Source organism: Podarcis filfolensis (genome assembly GCF_964270895.1).
Source record: "Podarcis filfolensis genome assembly, chromosome: 2".
In the NCBI taxonomy this organism is placed as follows: Eukaryota; Metazoa; Chordata; class Lepidosauria; order Squamata; family Lacertidae; genus Podarcis; species Podarcis filfolensis.
In genome coordinates, this window is record NC_139605.1 from 123980060 (window position 1) to 123999134 (window position 19075).

Below are 19075 nucleotides of genomic sequence, written 5' to 3' on the forward strand. Positions count from 1 at the left end.
GATGGGGATGGGGATGGGGATGATGGGAGTTTTAGTTCAACAACGTCCAGGGAGTTCAGGCTGAGGAACAATGTTCTAGTGCCTTTGCCACTCTGGGAGAGTTGTCCCCAACCCTACCATAGAATTGCTCTTGTTTGTAAGACAAAGGATAGTTGTTGCTCATGCTTCCTGTTGTGGCTATGAAAGAAATGGCAGCTTAGATTGTCCCAGCAAGAGAGTAGTGGCCAATTTAATCTTTTCCATGCCAATATGTCTGAAGAACTTTCCCTGCTAGTTTAGGCAAAATGTCTGCTTGGTCCAGCACCCTCTTTCTAACAGAAGCCAAACAGATGCTTCTGTAAAACTTTCAAACAAGGGATAAGGACAATAGCCCCCTGCTTTCCTTTGTATTCAGCATCTAGTTCTCAGAGGCATACTATTCCTGAAAATGGAGGCTCCATTGTCTGTTGATAGAACTTTCCCATACCATATTGCCAATGAGGAGCCACTGTCCAAGTCAAAGATTGAAGGGTGAAAGTACTTCTCCCCTGCCATATCTGCGTTGCAGTCTGCATGTAAAAGTCCCTCACAGAACTGAGTGTGGAAGGTAGATTTCCTTAGGGAATGTTATGAACTTCCCCTGGCTTTAGAGTTGGAACATCCAAAAAACAGAGCTGAGAGAGGTAAAGCATCACATCCTGAGATGCTGACATTTTATCAACCTCAGATTCTGGCAAGACATACAGATTGCCCCACAGGAACCGGCAATTAGATCTGTTCAGGCACATTCAAGGTATTTGCCTGATTTTCCCTGGAGGGAAAACTCAGGCGGAGGAGAGCAGAGCTTTGAACTGGGATCCTGGAATCTGGAGAAAATGAAGGCACTTTGACAGCACTTTGCACGCAGATTTGTTTGTGAGCTGATTATCTGGTTTACAGATTAAGCAGACTGAGAGCTCGCCAGCTCTGAGCTGCATGTGGGTGACCGCTTCCTCTCTCTGCCTTGCAGCAGAGTTGAGGTAGGAAAACTCAGGCTCTGTTATTATCGATGTTGTTACAGCAGTCATTGTGCAATGACACTTTACAAGCTTGAATAAAGTAATGCCCTATTGTAAGCTTGGAAAACTTTAACACTAGGAGAATGATAACACATACATCTGTAACAATATAAAGAGCAAAGGGGAGAGAAAAGACACCTGGTTGAAAACGGAAGCATCAGCCAAGTGCATTTTCTCCTAAGCCTGAATTTCACAGCCTGCAATCAAGCCAAATAACAGACAACAGGAGTGCACCCCAGTGATCGAGAGGACGGCAAATGCATTTAATAAAGATGAACTAAGCACAGCATGTATCAATCCACTTCCCTACCAGTCAGTGCAATGGAGGTATTTTCTGTGCCTCCTCCACCTCCTCTCCCCTCCTCACTTGTTGTCAGCATCGGATACCACTTGGCAAACCTTTTTGGAGCCATTTTTTGTGCCTGCAGAGTTGCCTGTTCCTTGCACTGCTTTTGGCTAAATGTTGGAGGAAGACCGGTCCTCCCTTTGCACCTGAGCAACCAAGGCCTGAAGTGGAAGGCTACACCCAGATGAGCAAAAGCCTGCCATTGGATGGGAGGGCATCCAGGCTCTCACTACCAGACATAGAACTCAAACTCCCAGCTCAGTTTCTGCCAGAGACTTTAATGCTTAAATCAGTGCAGGTACATGAGCAAGGCATGGTTACAAGGTATACCAGGTGTGCAAGAGGATTAGGTACTTGGCTAGGTGTATGCTGAGTTGTTAATCCAACAGGCAGTGGTGTAGCATGTGTTGGCAGCACCCAGGGTAGGGCAAGGTTTGCGGCTCCTAACCCCCTTGCAGGCATTGTTCGGGAGGCAACATGCAGACTTGGCTGCGCCTTCAGTGGCTGCTGCTCATGGAGATTGCCTGCTAGTGGCCACGTTTGCCCTCTCAGCTCAGTGAGCTCCCAGCAGGAGTAGCAGCTGGTGCTCCTTGGTGGGCTTAGCAGCTACAGCAGGTCTAAGAGGAGGGACACAGAGAGCAGGCTGAGGCATCAAGTGCAGCTCTTCCCTGGCCACCTTTCCTGGCCATGTAGTGTGTGGGCTGGTGCTGGTGGGTCCTGGGCAAGCAGACAGCTCTCCTCTCTGTGCTCCCTCTGTGAGGTGTGCACTTCACCGAAGGACACATACTGGGATGGAGACCCTGGGGAAGAACTGGTGCAGGCCAGGAAAAGTCAGGGCTCCAGCTAGCCTGTTAAGAGAAGGGGATGCCACCACAGCCCCAAAGGCCTGGCCCAGCGCAGCTCACCTACCCGCAGCTCTGGAAGGTGGCGGTCATGTGGCCTTGGCAAAGGGAGTCTGTCGTAGGGGTGCCAGGTTGTGCCACCTCAGAATTCTGCTCCCAGGACCACAGCCTCCCTCACCCCCATGCTACGCCCCTGCCAACAAGCAATATGCTTGCTGCACCTTCTTTTTGAAGGAGAGGAAGACATGGCACTTAGCATGGCAACAACCTGTGCTCCAAGACTGGGCAAGGAAGCAGGTACTTTGGTGAGTGGGCTGAGCTTGTAAGGTCTATTCATGAGGTGGAGCAGCTCAGCATCTGATTTGCTCTCCATAGGCTCCTTCTCTGAAGGGGGCTCATCCCTGACAGGGGGAGGCACTGGGGGCAGTTCTATGTCAGGAGGGGTCAGACTAGGGGTGTCCAGTTGCACCAGAGCAGAACAATCCTCTGCTACCCCAATTGGCTGGATCAAGCTCATCATATCACACACTGCTGCCAATCCATTTCCTGGATTTCGTTGGGTCTTGCCAACACTTCTTCCATTCCAGTAGGACTCCACCTCTCTGATCTCCACCCATTATTCCTCAGGATCAGACTACCTCCTTCATGACACTTTCATATGGGGCTCAGGACAAAGAGTACCCCAGCCTCAGAAGCTCACTTATGACAGAAAATGAGGAAATCATACATCTGAATGTTCCCCCGCAGGTATAAATTTCCCACTCGTGAAGAGATGCCAGAGAGAAATCTAGGTTAAAACCTTCTCTCTCCCTGGGCAGGAAGTTCTTCCCATGAAGGAACTCCCCCAGCTGCACTTGGAAGTGGAATAGCCCAGGAAGGGCTGTACCACATACTGATGCTGCATGTTTGAGCCGGATGTAATGTGGGTAATGTTGATAGAACCTTTATAAAGGGCAAAGCCAGTTCTGTGTGCTGAAATCTAAATGCAACCCATGGGGGTATCTGGAGCAAATTCTTGCCTCTATTAGCTGCTACACCATATGTTTTTCTTTTCCAGGCAGCAGCTGCCGTGAGCTCTCTTGGGCTCGTGAGCTCAGACTGTTTTGCTGCACTGCTGATACCTTGCGAATAATAATCTGGGTGTCATGTGGGCCTTACTGCTGTGCTGAACAGAAAATAAAAGATGCAGAGATGTCAGAATATCACTAGGGTGCACTTATCAGAGGGGCAATTCAGATGAGTCGCCACACATCCAGCTTGCAATGCATCTCACGTTTACTGCATTACTGCAAAGTGCTGGGGAAATGGGTGGAAGAGAATCCGCAAGGCAAATGTGCATCTTCATTTGCGGCCTGTGGGTTCTGCTGCTGATTCAGTGGTATGGTTGCTTAACCGAGAGCTGAATTATCACAGAGCATACAGTGCACAGTCTGGACATATTGAACTCATTCAAATATGGCATTGGAGAATTCTGAATGCTTTTGGAATTCAACTTTGAGAGGCTGTGGTTTTCTAAATCGGAAAAAAAAATGTTTTGTTCAAGTTAAGCCAACAATGTTGATCATGCAGTGATATCAGTGCTGAAGTAAGGCTCGGGGGATTTTTTGAGCAGCAACTCAGGGGAACTAAGTTCCCTTAACCTTTTAAAATTAAATACCCCCCCCCCCGTGGGGGCTGGAATGGATATACACCCCATGCCTGAGCCAAAAATCCATCTATATCTGTAATCAATAAAGTTGTGGCGTTTTCTAATCCAGACCATTGCCTGCTTGAGTTTGTTAATCATTTACATTTAGCCACTGTATGGGGGGGGTTGGGGGTGGCACTGCAATTGGGCCCAAACAAACAAACTTTTGTCCCCTCACAAAAGAACAGTAATTTGTCCAGGGCTGCCCAGGGATCCCATAGCCAAAGAGGAATCTGAACTCGGGTCTCAAGACAAAAATCTTCCTGGTGGGCCACATTGTTTTTCCTTGGCCAATGAGACCTGCTTCCAGCTTTTCCCTTCTCACATGTCCTCTAAGCCTCTCATCCCTCTCTGTTTTGTACTTCAGGGTGTGGAAAGCTTACAGGGGTAAGCAACCCCATCACCATCCGGGCATCAGGCTCCAGATTTGGCTCTTGGATGACGGACACCATGGCCCCAAGTTCTGACAGCCGGGTGAGTGCATGAGAGACGAAATTCCCCTAGGCTCACTTATTTAGAATCAAGGTTGAATTGGTCTCAGGAGACTCTGGAGCTGCTCACAAGTGGGGTTGCTGGCTTGTACGTCAACAGCCCACAACCCAGAAGGTTAATGTTTTGTTTAAACCTAGCACAAATATAAATTAGACTAAACTCACAGAATTTCCCCAGGTTATTTGATTTTAATGAGTGAAACCTGAGCACAAATGAGCACAAAACCTTCTAAGTTTTGAGACTGTACCAAACACATGGCATAAAGTCATCTGTCCGGATTGTAGGATAGAAGATTAGCAAAAGGCAGAGGGGAGAAAATGGTGCTAATTAACAGGGGAAGGGTCGTGGCTCAAGGGTAGAGCATCAGCTTTGCGTGTCCAAGATTGGAGGCTTGAGCCTCAGCAACTCCAGGAAAGGCTGAGAGAGATTCCCATCCTGAAATCCTGAATGCTGCTGCCAGTCAGTGTAGACTATACTGAGCTAAATGGACCAATGGTCTGACTCTGCATAAAGCAGCTTCCTATCCTCCTAACATCTTAGAAGAGAGAAGGAGAACTCTTGCCACTGTTGTAAACAAAAGCTGCCCTTTCCCCCTTATGGGGTATCCAAGAGCCCATATAGAGTCCTTACATGGGTTCCCTACTGGAAGGAGAAAATAACAGAGGCCAACCAGAGAATATTGAGAAGCAAAGCAGCTAGTAAGCCTGATCTTTATTGATCTGTTGCAACAGGGTGCTCCCCTCACTCGCAGGAAAGGAGGAGGACCCAGAACAAAGGTGTGCCCCTCCATACATCATACCTACATCACAGAAAAGGCAGTCTAAAACAGAAATTTGAATGTTGTTGTTTTTCCTGTCTGCCAAGTTATCTGATAATGCCTTATCTGATTGCCTTTTCTGGTAGTCTGCCCATTCCTTTGAAATGGTGATTACCTAATTCCTGTAACAAGGAAGGTTTTTTCACCTCCTCCCTCCTTGCAGAGAAACATTTCATCAGCTTGGGAGTCAAAATGGTTTCAGGACTGTCTTCCTGTGCTGCTTCAGTCATGTGGTTTATATATTTATGTACGTGCTTGCTTGGTACATTTATGAATATTTATTATATATCTAAGACCTTAAAATTCTTATAACACCACCACTTGACATTGGACTTGGACTTGAAGGTGGGGTACGGGAGTATTATGCTCTACTACTTCTGATAGTAATCTCAAGTGGCCCAGAACCCCTTTTCTTTTCTGTTCCTCAGATTATTCTGGTGGTGGGCTGGAGTCACAGCCGCAACGTACATTTAAAGCACTTTTATACCACTTGTACAGGCCTGGTCCCCCCTGTGGTGTAGTGGTTAAGAGCGGTAACTCGTAATCTGGTGAACCGGGTTCACGTCTCCGCTCCTCCACATGCAGCTGCTGGGTGACCTTGGGCTACTCACACTTCTCTGAAGTCTCTCAGCCTCACTCACCTCACAGGGTGTTTGTTGTGGGGGAGGAAGGGAAAGGAGAATGTTAGCTGCTTTGAGACTCCTTCGGGTAGTGATAAAGCAGGATATCAAATCCAAACTCCTCCCCCCCTCCTCCTCCTCCCCCCTCCTCCTCCTCCTCTTCTTCTTCTTCTTCTTCTTCTTCTTCTTCTTCTTCTTCTTCTTCTTCTTCTTCTTCTTCCTTGCCCAAGAATCCTGGGACCCGTAGTTTGGGACCTGTAGTTTAAGGGTGCTGTGAATCATAGCTCTGTGAGGTGTAAACTACAGCTTCCAGGATTTAAATTACTAACACCCTTGGTTCCCCACCCCCCCATCCTGGAACGTGGTCTGATAAGGGTGATGCAAATTATAACTCAATGAAGAAGAAGAGTTTGGATTTGATATCCGGCTTTATCACTACCCTAAGGAGTCTCAAAGCGGCTAACAATCTCCTTTTCTCTCCCTCCCTCACAACAAACACTCTGTGAGGTGAGGAGCAAACTACAGTTCAGAATTTTTTGTGGGGGAGCTATGGTATAAATGTGCTTTAAATGTATGGTGTGGGCATAAATTGAGAGGGGGAATGGCCCAGTGGCTTAGCAGTGGAGGTATTGGGCTGGATTGAGATCTTATCTCAACTGAAAAGGTGAAAGATTTATACAATCTGTTGAGTAGTCAGAGGATTATCTCTTATCTTTCCACCTTCCCGATGCATCCCCAATTATCAACCTTTTTGTAAAAGAGGGTATGGGAGTGGCCTGGTAAACAGAGCTTCCTCCTGTCTAAAAGGTAAAGGTAAAGGGACCCCTAGCTCTTTTTCCTGGTCACACCAAAAGCTGACAGAGAGGCTGGCTGTTTAAACAAACACATACAGTTTTCCAACATAAGTATGGGATGACTAAGTCAGCAACTTTTATAACTCAATTTACATTGGTTTTGCAGTTCAGCTTAATTGATGCTCTGTGAGAAATGTACGGGTTTGAAAGTGGCCAATGTGGTCCCTAGGAAGTTCAGAATCCCATTTGTAGGCAAAAATTGAAAAATGGGATAGCAGAAATGTTAACGGTTGGAAATTAGTCTGGTAATAAGAAGCCTAAGCATAGGAGAGAAATGCATTGTTTTTAAACTCTCATGCATGTGAAGCCGATTAAGTGATGTTGTGTGGCTGCCCCTGTGCTCCTCTAGGAGATAGGGCAGGACTACAATCTTAGTGGCATCATTTATCATGAGAATTACAGCAAATTGAGTATAATGAAAATTATGAGTAAAAGATTTTCCGCTGAATTTGAAATTTAATTTATCTGCTGAAACTTAATTTGTCTCTCCAGTTTCATGTGAGATTTATAGCACTGGATTTGCAGAATTAAAAATACCGGTATACCATCCCTTGCAGCATTTAAACTGGAAACTTATTGCAGTGGCTTGGGTCTGTCCCACACACGCGAGACGACTCCAGCAGTTAATTATTCCAGATTTCTTAGTCAAATCAAAAGGTCCCATTCGGAGCTCCGCTAATCTCTGTCATCCTCAGAAAGCACAGTTGCCCCCTTTTCCCCCGACAGGAAAACCCCCACCTTCTCTTCCTGTCCTGTTTGCGCTTCTCGGACACTCTCGTGAGTCTGCGAGATTTGGGAGAGGGCGCTCCCTGCATCCCTGTGTCTTTTTTTTATTTTTATTTTATATTTTTTATTCAAAGTTATAAAAAAATATATTTTCCAAAAACATATCCTTATTCCCCATTTTTCCTCCCTCCCCCTCCCCCCCACAAAACCCATCCCCCCACCCCACCTCCCGACTTCCCTCAGTTCCAGTCTTTGGTTTCTCCAATAATGCTATTTTCTGCATGTTACAGAGTTGTATAGATCCTCCAACTGTTTAGCTAATTATTATCAGTAAAAAATTGTGGATGTTTATTCAAAACCTGCCAAGGAGTCCAGTTCGCTTTGTTGCGTCTTCAGATACTTTGTGAAAGGTTCCCATTCATCCTTAAAGTCACAGTTATCCTTGTCCCGTAGCTTATGTGTCAATTTTGCCAGTTCTGCATAATGCATCAATTTTTCTTGCCATGATTCTTTAGTTGGGATTTCTTCAGTCTTCCATCCTTGTGCTACCAGAACTCTCGCGGCCGTTGTCGCATACATGAAGAGGTTTTTCAACTTTTTTGGCAGGTCTTTCCCTACAATCCCCAACAAAAATGCCTCAGGTTTTTTAACAAATGTTAAATGGAACATTTTCTTCAGTTCATTGTATATCATTTCCCAAATTTTTTTAATTACTTTACAATCCCACCACATATGATAAAATGTTCCCTCCTTTTCCTTACACTTCCAACATATGTTTGAGCTAGTTTTGTACATTTTCCCTAGCTGCACTGGTGTTGTGTACCATCTGTACATCATCTTCATGTAGTTCTCCTTCAATAGTGAACAATCTGTAAATTTTAAGTCAGTTTTCCATAATTTAACCCAATCCTCCATCATAATATTGTGACCTACATCTTGTGCCCATTTAATCATAACTGATTTTACCTCTTCATCTTTCATCTCCCATTCTAATAGTATGCTATATGCGGCCTTCAGTAGTTTCACTTTCCCTTCAATCACTTCCATTTGAAACCTAGATCTAGTATAACTAAATCCTTTCTTACAGTCTTCTTTATATGTTTCATGTAATTGTCGATAATGCAACCAACTCTGAAAGTGGTCTTTGATCTCATCATAATCTCTTAATTTCCATTTCCCATCATGTTCCTTTAATAAATCAGCATATGTGAGCCATTTTCCTTTCTTTCCAAGTGGTTTGAGCAGTAATGCTTCATGTGGTGAAAGCCACCACAGAGTCTTTTGTTCCAATAAGTCTTTATATCTCTCCCATACTCTCATTAATGATTTCCTGATTATATGGTTGTAAAAACTTCTATGAATCTTCCCTTTCCCATACCATAAGTATGCATGCCAACCAAATCTGTTGTCATGTCCTTCTAGTTGTAATGCCTCTTGCTTGTCCAATCTCATCCAGTCCCTGATCCATACCAAACAAGCAGATTCGTAATACAATTTAAGGTCTGGGAGGGCAAACCCGCCTCTATCTTTTACATCTGTAAGTATTTTATGTTTTATCCTAGGCCTCTTGCCCCCCCCCCCCGATAAATCTTAAGATCCCTTTCTGCCATTTTTTAAAGCATTCATCTTTCAGGATGACTGGTATTGATTGAAAAAGAAATAGCATTTTAGGCAACACATTCATTTTAATCGCTGATATTTTTCCTAACATTGAGAGAATAATTCTGCTCCATATTTCTAAATTTCTTTTTACCTCAAGCCAATTTTTTTCATAGTTATTTTTAAATAGGTTTATATTTCTTGATGTTAACCAAATCCCTAAATATTTAACCTTTTTATGGACTTCAATCTCAATATTTTGTTCTAATTCGGTTCTTTCTTCTTCCTTCATGTTTTTAACTAATAATTTAGTTTTATTCCTATTTAGCTTAAATCCTGCCACTTCCCCAAAAATCTGAATTTTTTCTATTACTTTAGGGAGTGAAGTTTTAGGTTCTTCCACTTTTATCACTAAATCATCTGCATACGCTGTTTTTTATATTAATCCTGCACTTGAACCCAAATTGATTCAGAAGGACGAAAAAGGCAGAATTTTAATAATACAAATTAAAATCCAGGGAGAGAAAGTGATATTGGTTGGTATTTATGCCCCTAATGATAAAAAAGCAACTTTTTTCAGGAAACTAGAAACAGAACTACTTGAATTTGCAGATCAAAAGATTATTTTAATGGGAGACTTAAATGGAGTTCCAACTTTAGACAAAGACAGAACAGCCAGGAAAAAAGAGACCAAAGAAGGTAAACTGCCAAAAACTTTTTTTGACATGACTCAAAATCTAAAGCTGATAGATATCTGGAGAGTAAGACACATGTTTGATAGAGAGTATACTTTTTACAGCCATGTACATGACAGCAGTTCGAGAATAGACTCTATATGGATCTCCAAAGAATTAGAAACGAGAGTCAAAAGAATTGAAATCAATCCCAGAACCTTTTTTAGACCATAATTCCCTGACTATGGAATTACAAAAAGAAAGCCAAATCTCTTTTAGATGGAGATTAAATGATGATTACATGATCACAAATTTGTTGAAAAAGCAAAAAAGACCTTGATGGATTACTTTGAAATAAATAGTCAAGGGCTAACAAAGTTACAGACGGTCTGGGATGCAAGCAAGGCTGTAATGAGAGGACTCTTTATACAACAAAATTCATTTAAAAGGAAATTGAGAGAGAAAAAGAAAAAAGAAATATTGGAGGAAATTATGAAAAAGGAGAAACAGCTGCCAAACAAAGCAAACAAAGAGGCAGTAAAACAGGCAATCAAAACATTACAAACCCAATACTCAATGATTATAAACGAGGAAATCAGCTGGAAAATAAAAAGAGTAAAACAAAAATATTTTGAGCATGCAAATAAACCGGGGAAGTTGTTAGCCTGGCAGCTGAATAAAAGTGAACAAAGGAACAACATAAATAAAATTAACATAAATGGCAGAATTACAGACAAGCTGAAGGAAATACAAGAAGGGTTTGTTAAATATTTTTCTGAGTTGTATAGACAAGGGAAAGAAAAAACATTTAAGATAGAAGAGTACATCAGAAATAGCAATATGCCATATTTAAAAGAAGAACAAAGGAACATCCTTAACTCCCAGATAACAATGCAAGAAATACTTGATGCAATAAAAAGCTCTAAAAATGGCAAGTCTCCAGGCCCGGATGGCTTTACGGCAAAATATTATAAGATATTAAATGAACAATTAGCGAACCCATTGAAAGATGTCATGAATGAAATACTGAACACAGGCGAAATCCCAGAAACATGGAAACAGGCCTATATAACAGTAATTCCAAAACAAGACGCAGATTTGCTGCAAATTAAACACTATAGGCCTATTTCCTTGTTAAATAATGATTACAAATTGTTTGCAAATATCCTAGCTAACAGATTAAAAAAAATATTAAATGAATATATACATCAAGACCAAGCTGGGTTCCTACCAGGAAGACAAATGAAGGAGAATATAAGGAATATTTTGAATATAATAGAATATTTGGAGGCTAAAAATGAAAAGAAAGTGGCAATGATGTTTATAGACGCTGAAAAAGCCTTTGATAATGTTTCTTGGAAGTTCATGATAAAGTTGTTAGAACAAATCAGAAGTGGTCCCAAGTTTTTAAAAGCAATAGCAGCAATCTATTCAGAACAAAAAGCTAAACTAATTATAAATCAGGTGATAACGGATGATTGTAAGATCCAAAAAGGAACAAGACAAGGATGCCCATTATCACCATTATTGTTTATTCTGGTCTTGGAAGTACTTGCCAAAAACATAAGAGCAAACAAAGAGATTACAGGTGTAAAAGTTGGGAAAAGTGAATTCAAGTTAAACCTGCATCCCTGTGTCTGAGCTGACAAGCTGCCCTCTCCTTCTCCCTGTGTCCAGAGATCAAGTTCCGGCTGCTCCCTGCTGCTTCCCTCTGCATCCCACTCTTGCCTGTTCTCTCTCCCGGCCTGCCTTCTCATTCCCTGTCAGTGAAGGAATGGAGCTGACACTTATATATATTGATTAAGGCTTCCCCAGCAGGCTGAGTTCCCCTCTTTATCTTCCACAAAATAATCAGGCAACAGACTGTATTGTAAACATGAAAAATGTAACATTTACTTACATAATAGTCTTGCTCAGGACTCAGCAGTGAGCAATTAGAAATACAAGACAGGCAAAGCTACTTCTAAATTACTTTTAAAATACATGGTTGAGATTGAAGATGGTGCTTGGACTTGGGAGAGCACAGACCTTGCGTATTATCCCTATAGCTGCATGACGAGAAAAAAACTGTTCCTCAGGTGGGAGGAAGTTCAAAAAATTAAGAGCCATTATATTTTTCCTGCTTGTGCAAGGATGTTACCTCATAAAGTGCCCTCTAGGAATTCAGGAGCCCTATGAGTCTTAACCCCTTCATATTCCTGTTTAGAAAAACATATTGGTCCTTTTGACTGAAGCTTTCCTCACAATTCTGTGGTCTTAATAATAATAATAATAATAATAATAATGATAATAAATTTTATTTATATCCCGCCCTCCCCAGCCGAAGCTGGGCTCAGGGCGGCTAACAACAATCAAAATAATCCAACATTCTAAAAACATTCATTATTATAAAATTAATTAAAATCAAATTAAAATCAAATTGATGGCAACCATTAAGCAAAATTCTGTGCAGATTGCCAGAGGAGGGGGTCAGGCTGCGCCCTGACCAAAGGCCTGGTGGAACAGCTCTGTCTTGCAGGCCCTGTGGAAAGATGTCAGGTCCCGCAGGGCCCTAGTCTCTTGTGACAGAGCGTTCCACCAGATTGGAGCCACGGCCGAGAAAGCCCTGGCTCTAGTTGAGGCCAGCCTAACCTCTCTGTGGCCTGGGATCTTCAGGATGTTTTTATTTGCAGACTGTAAATTTCTCTGTGGGACATACCAGGAGAGGCGGTCCCGTAGGTACGAGGGTCCTAGGCCGTATAGGGCTTTAAAGGTTAAAACCAGCACCTTAAACCTGATCCTATACTCCACCGGGAGCCAGTGCAGCTGGTATAGTACCGGATGAATATGATCTCGCAGCAAAGACCCCATAAGGAGTCTCGCCGCGGCATTCTGCACCCGCTGGAGTTTCTGGGTCAGTCTCAAGGGCAGCCCCACGTAGAGCGAGTTACAATAATCCAGTCTGGAGGTGACCGTCGCGTGGATCACAGTGGCTAGGTCAGGGCGAGAGAGATAAGGAGCCAACTGCTTAGCTTGGCGGAGATGAAAAATGCCGCCTTTGTTATAGCTGTAATCTGCGCCTCCATAGAGAGGGAGGTATCGAAGATTATACCCAAACTCTTAACGGACGATGCTGGCACTAATTGCACCCCCGCAAGAGATGGGAGTTGCCCCCTCAATCCCATATCGCTCCGTCCCAGCCAGAGGACCTCTGTCTTCGAAGGATTTAACTTCAACCGGCTCCCACGTAACCATCCAGCCACAGCTTCCAGACATCTGGTCAGTGTGTCTGGGACCGAGTCAGGATGGCCATCCATCAACAGATAGAGTTGGGTGTCATCGGCATACTGATGGCAACCCAGCCCAAAGCTCCAGACAAGCTGGGCGAGGGGGCGCATAAAGATGTTAAAAAGCATCGGGGAGAGAATCGCACCCTGAGGCACTCCACACACCAAGGAGTGGCGCGATGACAATTCCCCCCCAAGCGCCACCCTCTGTCCCCGACCAGAGAGAAACGAGCGCAGCCATTGGAGGACTGTGCCCTGGATCCCCACGTCGGCAAGGCGGTGGTCTAGGAGTTCGTGATCGACCATGTTGAAGGCTGCTGACAGGTCTAGAAGAATCAGCAGCCCCGACCCGCCTCGATCCAGCTGCCTGCGGAGATCATCTGTTAGGGCGACCAGAGCCGTCTCGGTCCCATGACCAGCACAGAAGCCGGACTGGAATGGATCGAGAGCCGATGTTTCATCCAGAAACCTACCAAGCTGTTCAGCAACCGCTCTCTCAATCACCTTACCCAGGAATGGAAGATTCAAAACCGGGTGGTAATTGGATAGATCTAAGGGATCTAATGATGTTTTCTTTAAGAGCGGACGCACCACTGCCTCCTTCAGTTCCCCTGGGAATATCCCGGTGCCAAGGGACAAATTGATGATATCCCCCAGGGGGGCCCGCACCTCGTCTGGACACGCTCTAATCAGCCAAGACGGGCACGGGTCAAGAGGACAGGTGGTGGGCTTCCCAGCTCGGAGGAGTCTGTCCACATCGGCTGGGGATATCCAGTCAAAGTGGTCCAATACTGGACCCGAGGACAGTCGAGGGGCCTCCAGTTCCTTTATTGTATCCAAATTGGCAGGAAGGTCATGGCGGAGCAACAGGACCTTCTCCGCAAAGAAGCTCGCAAATGCCTCACAGCTGTGTGTCAAATTGTTATTTAAATTTGGCTGTCCTTCAAGGGACGTTAAAGACCTAATTATACTAAATAATTGCGCCGGGCGAGAGCTAGCGGAGGCAATGGAGGCCGAGAAGTAGGACTTCTTAGCGGCCTTCACTGCCATCTCATAGGTTTTCATAAAAACCCTATAAGATGTTCTTGAGGCTCCGTCACGGGCACCCCGCCATACTCGCTCTAGCCGTCTGAGGTCCCGCTTCATTTTCCGAAGCTCCTCGGTAAACCAGGGAGCCCGGTTTCTGCGGGGTCGCAGAGGGCGCCTAGGTGCGATCTCATTGATGGCTGCTAGGAGCTGGATATTCCAGCCCTCAACAAGCTCAGTCAATGAGTTGCCAGGGGGAGCAAGGTTCCACAAGGCCTGATGGAATCTATCAGGGTCCGTCAGCCTCTGTGGGCGAGCCCAAATTGGCTCGCCACCTAAGCAGGGTGGGGGTGGCTTTCAGAGCGTAGTGATCAGACCATGGCACCTTCATCGAAGGAGACATGATCACATCTATACTGGCGCCAAAGATCAAATCCAGCGTGTGGCCTGCTTGATGTGTGGGGCCCGAAACAAACTGGGAGAGCCCTAGTGTCGCCATGGAAGACACCAGGTCCAGAGCCTGTGAGGAGGGAATGGCATCAGCATGGATGTTGAAGTCCCCCAATACCAATAGGTTAGGGAACTCCAAGGCCCAGCCGGCCACCGCCTCCAGCAGGCCTTACAGGGTGGCTGCTGGTGCGCTAGGTGGCCGGTACACCAGCCAGACAGCCAAGCTCACCTCGGAGCCCCACACTAGGCCAACACATTCAATGCCGGGAATCGATGGCGATGGTAGAGCCCTGAAAGAACAATCTTCCCGGATTAATAATGCCACCCCTCCCCCCCAGCCCACAGTCCGTGACTGGTGGAGAACGGAGAAACCCGGGAGCGCCATCTGTCGTAAGGTAACAGTTTCCCCTTCGCACACCCAGGTCTCCGTCACACAAGCCAGGTCAACCCCCTGCGAGATGAAGAAGTCTCGCAGGGTGGCGGTTTTGTTGCCTATAGACCTGGCATTGCACAACACCAGTGACGGAGGTGAGTAATCTTTGCTCACCCTACCTTCGTCCCTCGGGATGGGGCGCAGATTGGAAGGGGTACGAGCATATCCGTATCTCGATCCCCTTCGCCTATGACATCTGCCCCCACCGCCATACCTCCCTCGCCCCTCCACGGTAGCAATCCCAAGCCTCAAACCAACCTCCATTTACAAAATAAAAAACAAATCAAACCAAAAACAATTGTACCAACAAAACAAATCCCCACCCCACTCACTATCCAACCCCAAACCAACATAAAACGGAACAAAATAAAAATACATGTATACAGACCACCGTTCACGGTGGTACACCAAAGTAAAAAGTAAAAACCCCTTTAAAACACTTTAAAATATATAAAAACATTTTAAACATTTGCTGCAGCAACACCAGTGTCCTTAAAACTGTAGCGGTGGCGAGTGTGGGCCCCGCCCCCTAGGCCTGGTGGAGTGGGCCTACAGGAGGGAGCGGCCTTCCTCAACCCCCACGGTGCAGCAGCCACAGTGGTGTCCCAGCGCCTCATGAGGCCTCTTAAGCTGTGGCGGTGGTGAGTCAGTCTGGGCCCCGCCCCCTGGGCCAGGTGGAATCAGCCTGAGGAGGGAGCGGCCTTCCCCAACTCACTTGGTGGAAGGGGGGTTGAGTAGATGACAATATGGTACCTTCCAATTTTGTAATTCCAGTGTATCGTTCTACTTGCTTCTTTGTCTTTCAAGTTACATGTAAAAGAAGCTTATCTCCACTTCATACAAGAACCTGTGAATGAGGTTCACTATGGTCAGTAGTCTCTGGGTGAATGTAGCAGCTGAGGGTTCCAACAGCTGTGATAGCGACCTGCACTACCTCTCACTACTAGTTCACTTTCCCTCCTTGCTGGGAATTCGGCAGGAACTTCCTTATAGTCTCCTCTGCTGCTTTGAGCCCAAGAAGAATCTTGATGCTGTGGTGGTGCAAAAACAGGGTTGGAAGGGAGCAGCTGTTCAAACCTCTAGCTCATGGGTAGGTAACCTAAGGGCTGGGGGCCGGATCTGGCCCAATCGCTGCCTAAATCCGGCCCTTGGACGGTCTGGGAATCAGCATGTTTTTACATGAATAGAATGTGTCCTTTTATTTAAAATGCATCTCTGGGTTATTTGTGGGGCCTGCCTGGTGTTTTTACATGAGTAGAATGTGTGCTTTTATTTAAAATGTACGGTATCTCTGGGTTATTTATGGGGCATATAAAGGTAAAGGGGCCCCTGACCATTAGGTCCAGTTGTGACCGACTCTGGGGTTGCAGCGCTCATCTCGCTTTATTGGCCGAGGGAGCCAGCGTACAGCTTCCGGGTCATGTGGCCAGCAGGACTAAGTCGCTTCTGGCGAACCAGAGCAGCTCATGGAAACACCGTTTACCTTTCCGCCAGAGCAGTACCTATTTATCAACTTGCACTTTGAGGTGCTTTCGAACTGCTAGGTTGGCAGGATATGGGGCATATAAATTCATTCATTTCCCCCGCCCCCCCAAAAAAAATATAGTCCGGCCCCCCACAAGGTCTGAGGGACAGAGGGACCGGCCCACTTCTGAAAAAGTTTGCTGACCCCTGCTCTAGCTGCTGCAATCACTTGGAGACTTCTCTTTCATGGGCTCCTATGTTAACCGAGGCTTAATGTGAATTTCAGTCAATACAAGCCCTTATAAACTTTTGCAGGATCACATATTCCCAGTTTTCAAGGACTTGGCAAAGTCCTGTGGCTCCATAGAAAAATGATTTATTGAGAAGAAATCCAAACAGGCTCCCTTCCCTTCCACCCCAGCTCTGCAGAAGAGACCAAGGAGGGGAACTTTGTCTGATCATCCTCCAAGTGTGAAATCAATCTTGCCCACCTCTTGCTATCACAATGCTTCTTCAGTTATTAAAAACTACTCGAGCGTTTGATCAGCAGAAAAAGAGTGAAAATGTGTTTTAACTCTGTAAATTAAAGGAGAGAAAACATTTAATAAAACAAGCATAAATCATCCATAAAGGTTGGGATATGTTTACTCATTCTTTGCAGTTGAGCTTTTTGGCATGATAAAGCAGAGGGAAACAAGTGGGAGACAAAATTTGGATGGCAGAAAGCCCATGATGAATGAGTTACTTGGCAAGAGTTTACAAGCAGCATTCACAGACTCGGTATCTTCAGTTAAGAGAGCATAGGTAACAGAATGGGCTTGATAGCCCAATCATCTGATTCAATACAAGCAGTGGGGCTGGGGGGACGTATGTATGCATTGGTGGCTGGTGCCCATTGAGACTGGTTGGGCAGAAAATCAACAGTAGGCAAAACTAGTAATGGGCAGAGCCAACTAATTCTAGTTTGTCTCCATCCTCCTCCCAGCTGAGACAAAGGAAGTAGAAGCTGACAGTCAGTGCCACCTCCAGGATTGGTTGTAAACTGGTGGAGCAGCACCCCATTTGGCCCAATGGGACCTTGAGCCCCCAAGCCACACATTTGCCTCTGAGACCCCAAGCCACACATTGCCCTCATGGCTATGAGGTGGTCAGCTTGGTTACCATTTTTCTCTTGAAAAGTAAATAGAGCTGAAGGGGAAAGCTGGAAGAGTGACAACCTTCCCCACTTCCATTTTCAGCTCCATGTGCTTTTTCAAGACTTGATTAATTCTTCTGGATATGACTTTTCCCCAGATCCATTGGAAAAGTGATGTGTTTGTGCACACTTTCTCTCTTTTGTGATCTGGGGAGGGGAATTAGAAGTGACCAGAGTGAGTAGTAGCCTTGGCACTTGCTCAAAAATAAAATGTACCCATGGGCCTAATAATACAGGTTGGCAGCCCCGGGATTCCAGGGTGTGAGGATGAAGGAATCCAGACTAGCTTTCTCCAAGAGATGCTGGTTCTCTGTATTCTAGAATGGCATGCTCCAAAAAGGGTTGTATCACATGATTTTATTTCCTAACTATATAGATTATCACCAAGAACATTGCAGGTATTCTGCACAAGGACAGGCTAACCATGTAGCTGACTAGGCAGTCTACCCATAGACTGGTTGGTAGGGGACTCATGTCCCGGACCAATGCATGTTGGAATTCATGAAGACAGATCTCCCATGGCTGCAATGGCTGAGTTGTGGCCAGTAGCCCAGATCACTTTAGACATGGACATAGGCTAGGGATCACATGGAATCTAGGCTTCATGTCCAACTTCCACTGCCATCTCAAATTCATGTCTGTCTTGGCAGTGTAGATACCCTAGGATGAAGGGGACACCTTGTAAATACTAGCTACTGGAAACACAGGAGAGGAGAAAGCTGTTGTGCTCAAATTCTGCTTGTGAGTTTCCCACTGGTATCTGGTTGGCCACTGTGAGAACAGGATGCTGGATTAGGTGGGTTATCGGCCTGATCCAGCAGGACTCTTTGTATGTTCTTATCACCCAGATGAGTCATAAATGAGGCCCCAGAACTGGAATGTCAAGATAGTCTAAACTAAGAGGATACATCAGTCCTTGGAAGGAGAAGGCAAGATAGAAATGTGATCAGTAACTGGGAAATTACATGAGAGACTGGATTCCTGGTTGAACTGGAATTTGAAAAGCGTTTCCCCTCAGGCAGAGCTGGCCACATTGTCTACTACCCTACATAGCCTCTTTGGATTTAACCAGCTCTCACTTGAGATATTTCCACCAGGAACACTATTCTAAAACCTGACATATGTAACAGTTAAACAATAACTCCAGGTTTCAGGGGACTCTCAGCAAGTGCTCCTGTTGGACCCCCTCCAACATTGGTGGGCCCCTTGCCACTATCAACTGCAGTAGGTGTCTCTGAGACACCATTTAAAATTTCCCACAGTGCCCCTGAAGCAAGTGGTGCTCTAGAGCAGTCTTTTCCAACCTCATGCCTTCCAGGTGTTGTTGGACTACAACTCCCAGCATTCATTGAGCAGGGCGGCTAGGACTGATAAGAGCTGGAGTCCAGCAACACCTGGAGGACACCAGGTTGGGAAAGACTGCTCCAGGGCATTATGGGGAAATTAAAATGGTGGTTCATTGACCTATCATTAGGATCACAGGGGAGGAATTAACACTGGTGGATCCCCAGCAGTTATCTGAAGGAGGTGGGAGCTGAGGCGGCTAA

At 45.3% G+C, this 19075-nt stretch overlaps 2 protein-coding genes across 5 annotated transcripts in view; both read left to right on the forward strand.

Moving 5' to 3' along the window:
• Nucleotides 1-19075, forward strand: part of OLFM2 (olfactomedin 2) — a 216170-nt gene that overhangs the window by 191601 nt on the left and 5494 nt on the right. For all 3 annotated transcript variants that reach the window (XM_083599780.1, XM_083599778.1, XM_083599779.1), the window contains exon 5: nt 4280-4386. In XM_083599780.1, coding sequence (XP_083455906.1) covers nt 4280-4386 — 107 coding nt within the window. The remainder of the gene's footprint in view (nt 1-4279; nt 4387-19075) is intronic.
• Nucleotides 14860-19075, forward strand: part of LOC310756133 (microtubule-associated protein 1 light chain 3 gamma-like) — a 123744-nt gene continuing 119528 nt past the window's right edge. Inside the window, exon 1 of one of the 2 annotated variants that reach the window (XM_083599832.1) lies at nt 14860-14964. In XM_083599832.1, the coding sequence (XP_083455958.1) occupies nt 14895-14964 (70 nt within the window). In that variant the 5' untranslated portion in view covers nt 14860-14894. The remainder of the gene's footprint in view (nt 14965-19075) is intronic. The other variant, XM_083599834.1, reaches the window with a different exon arrangement.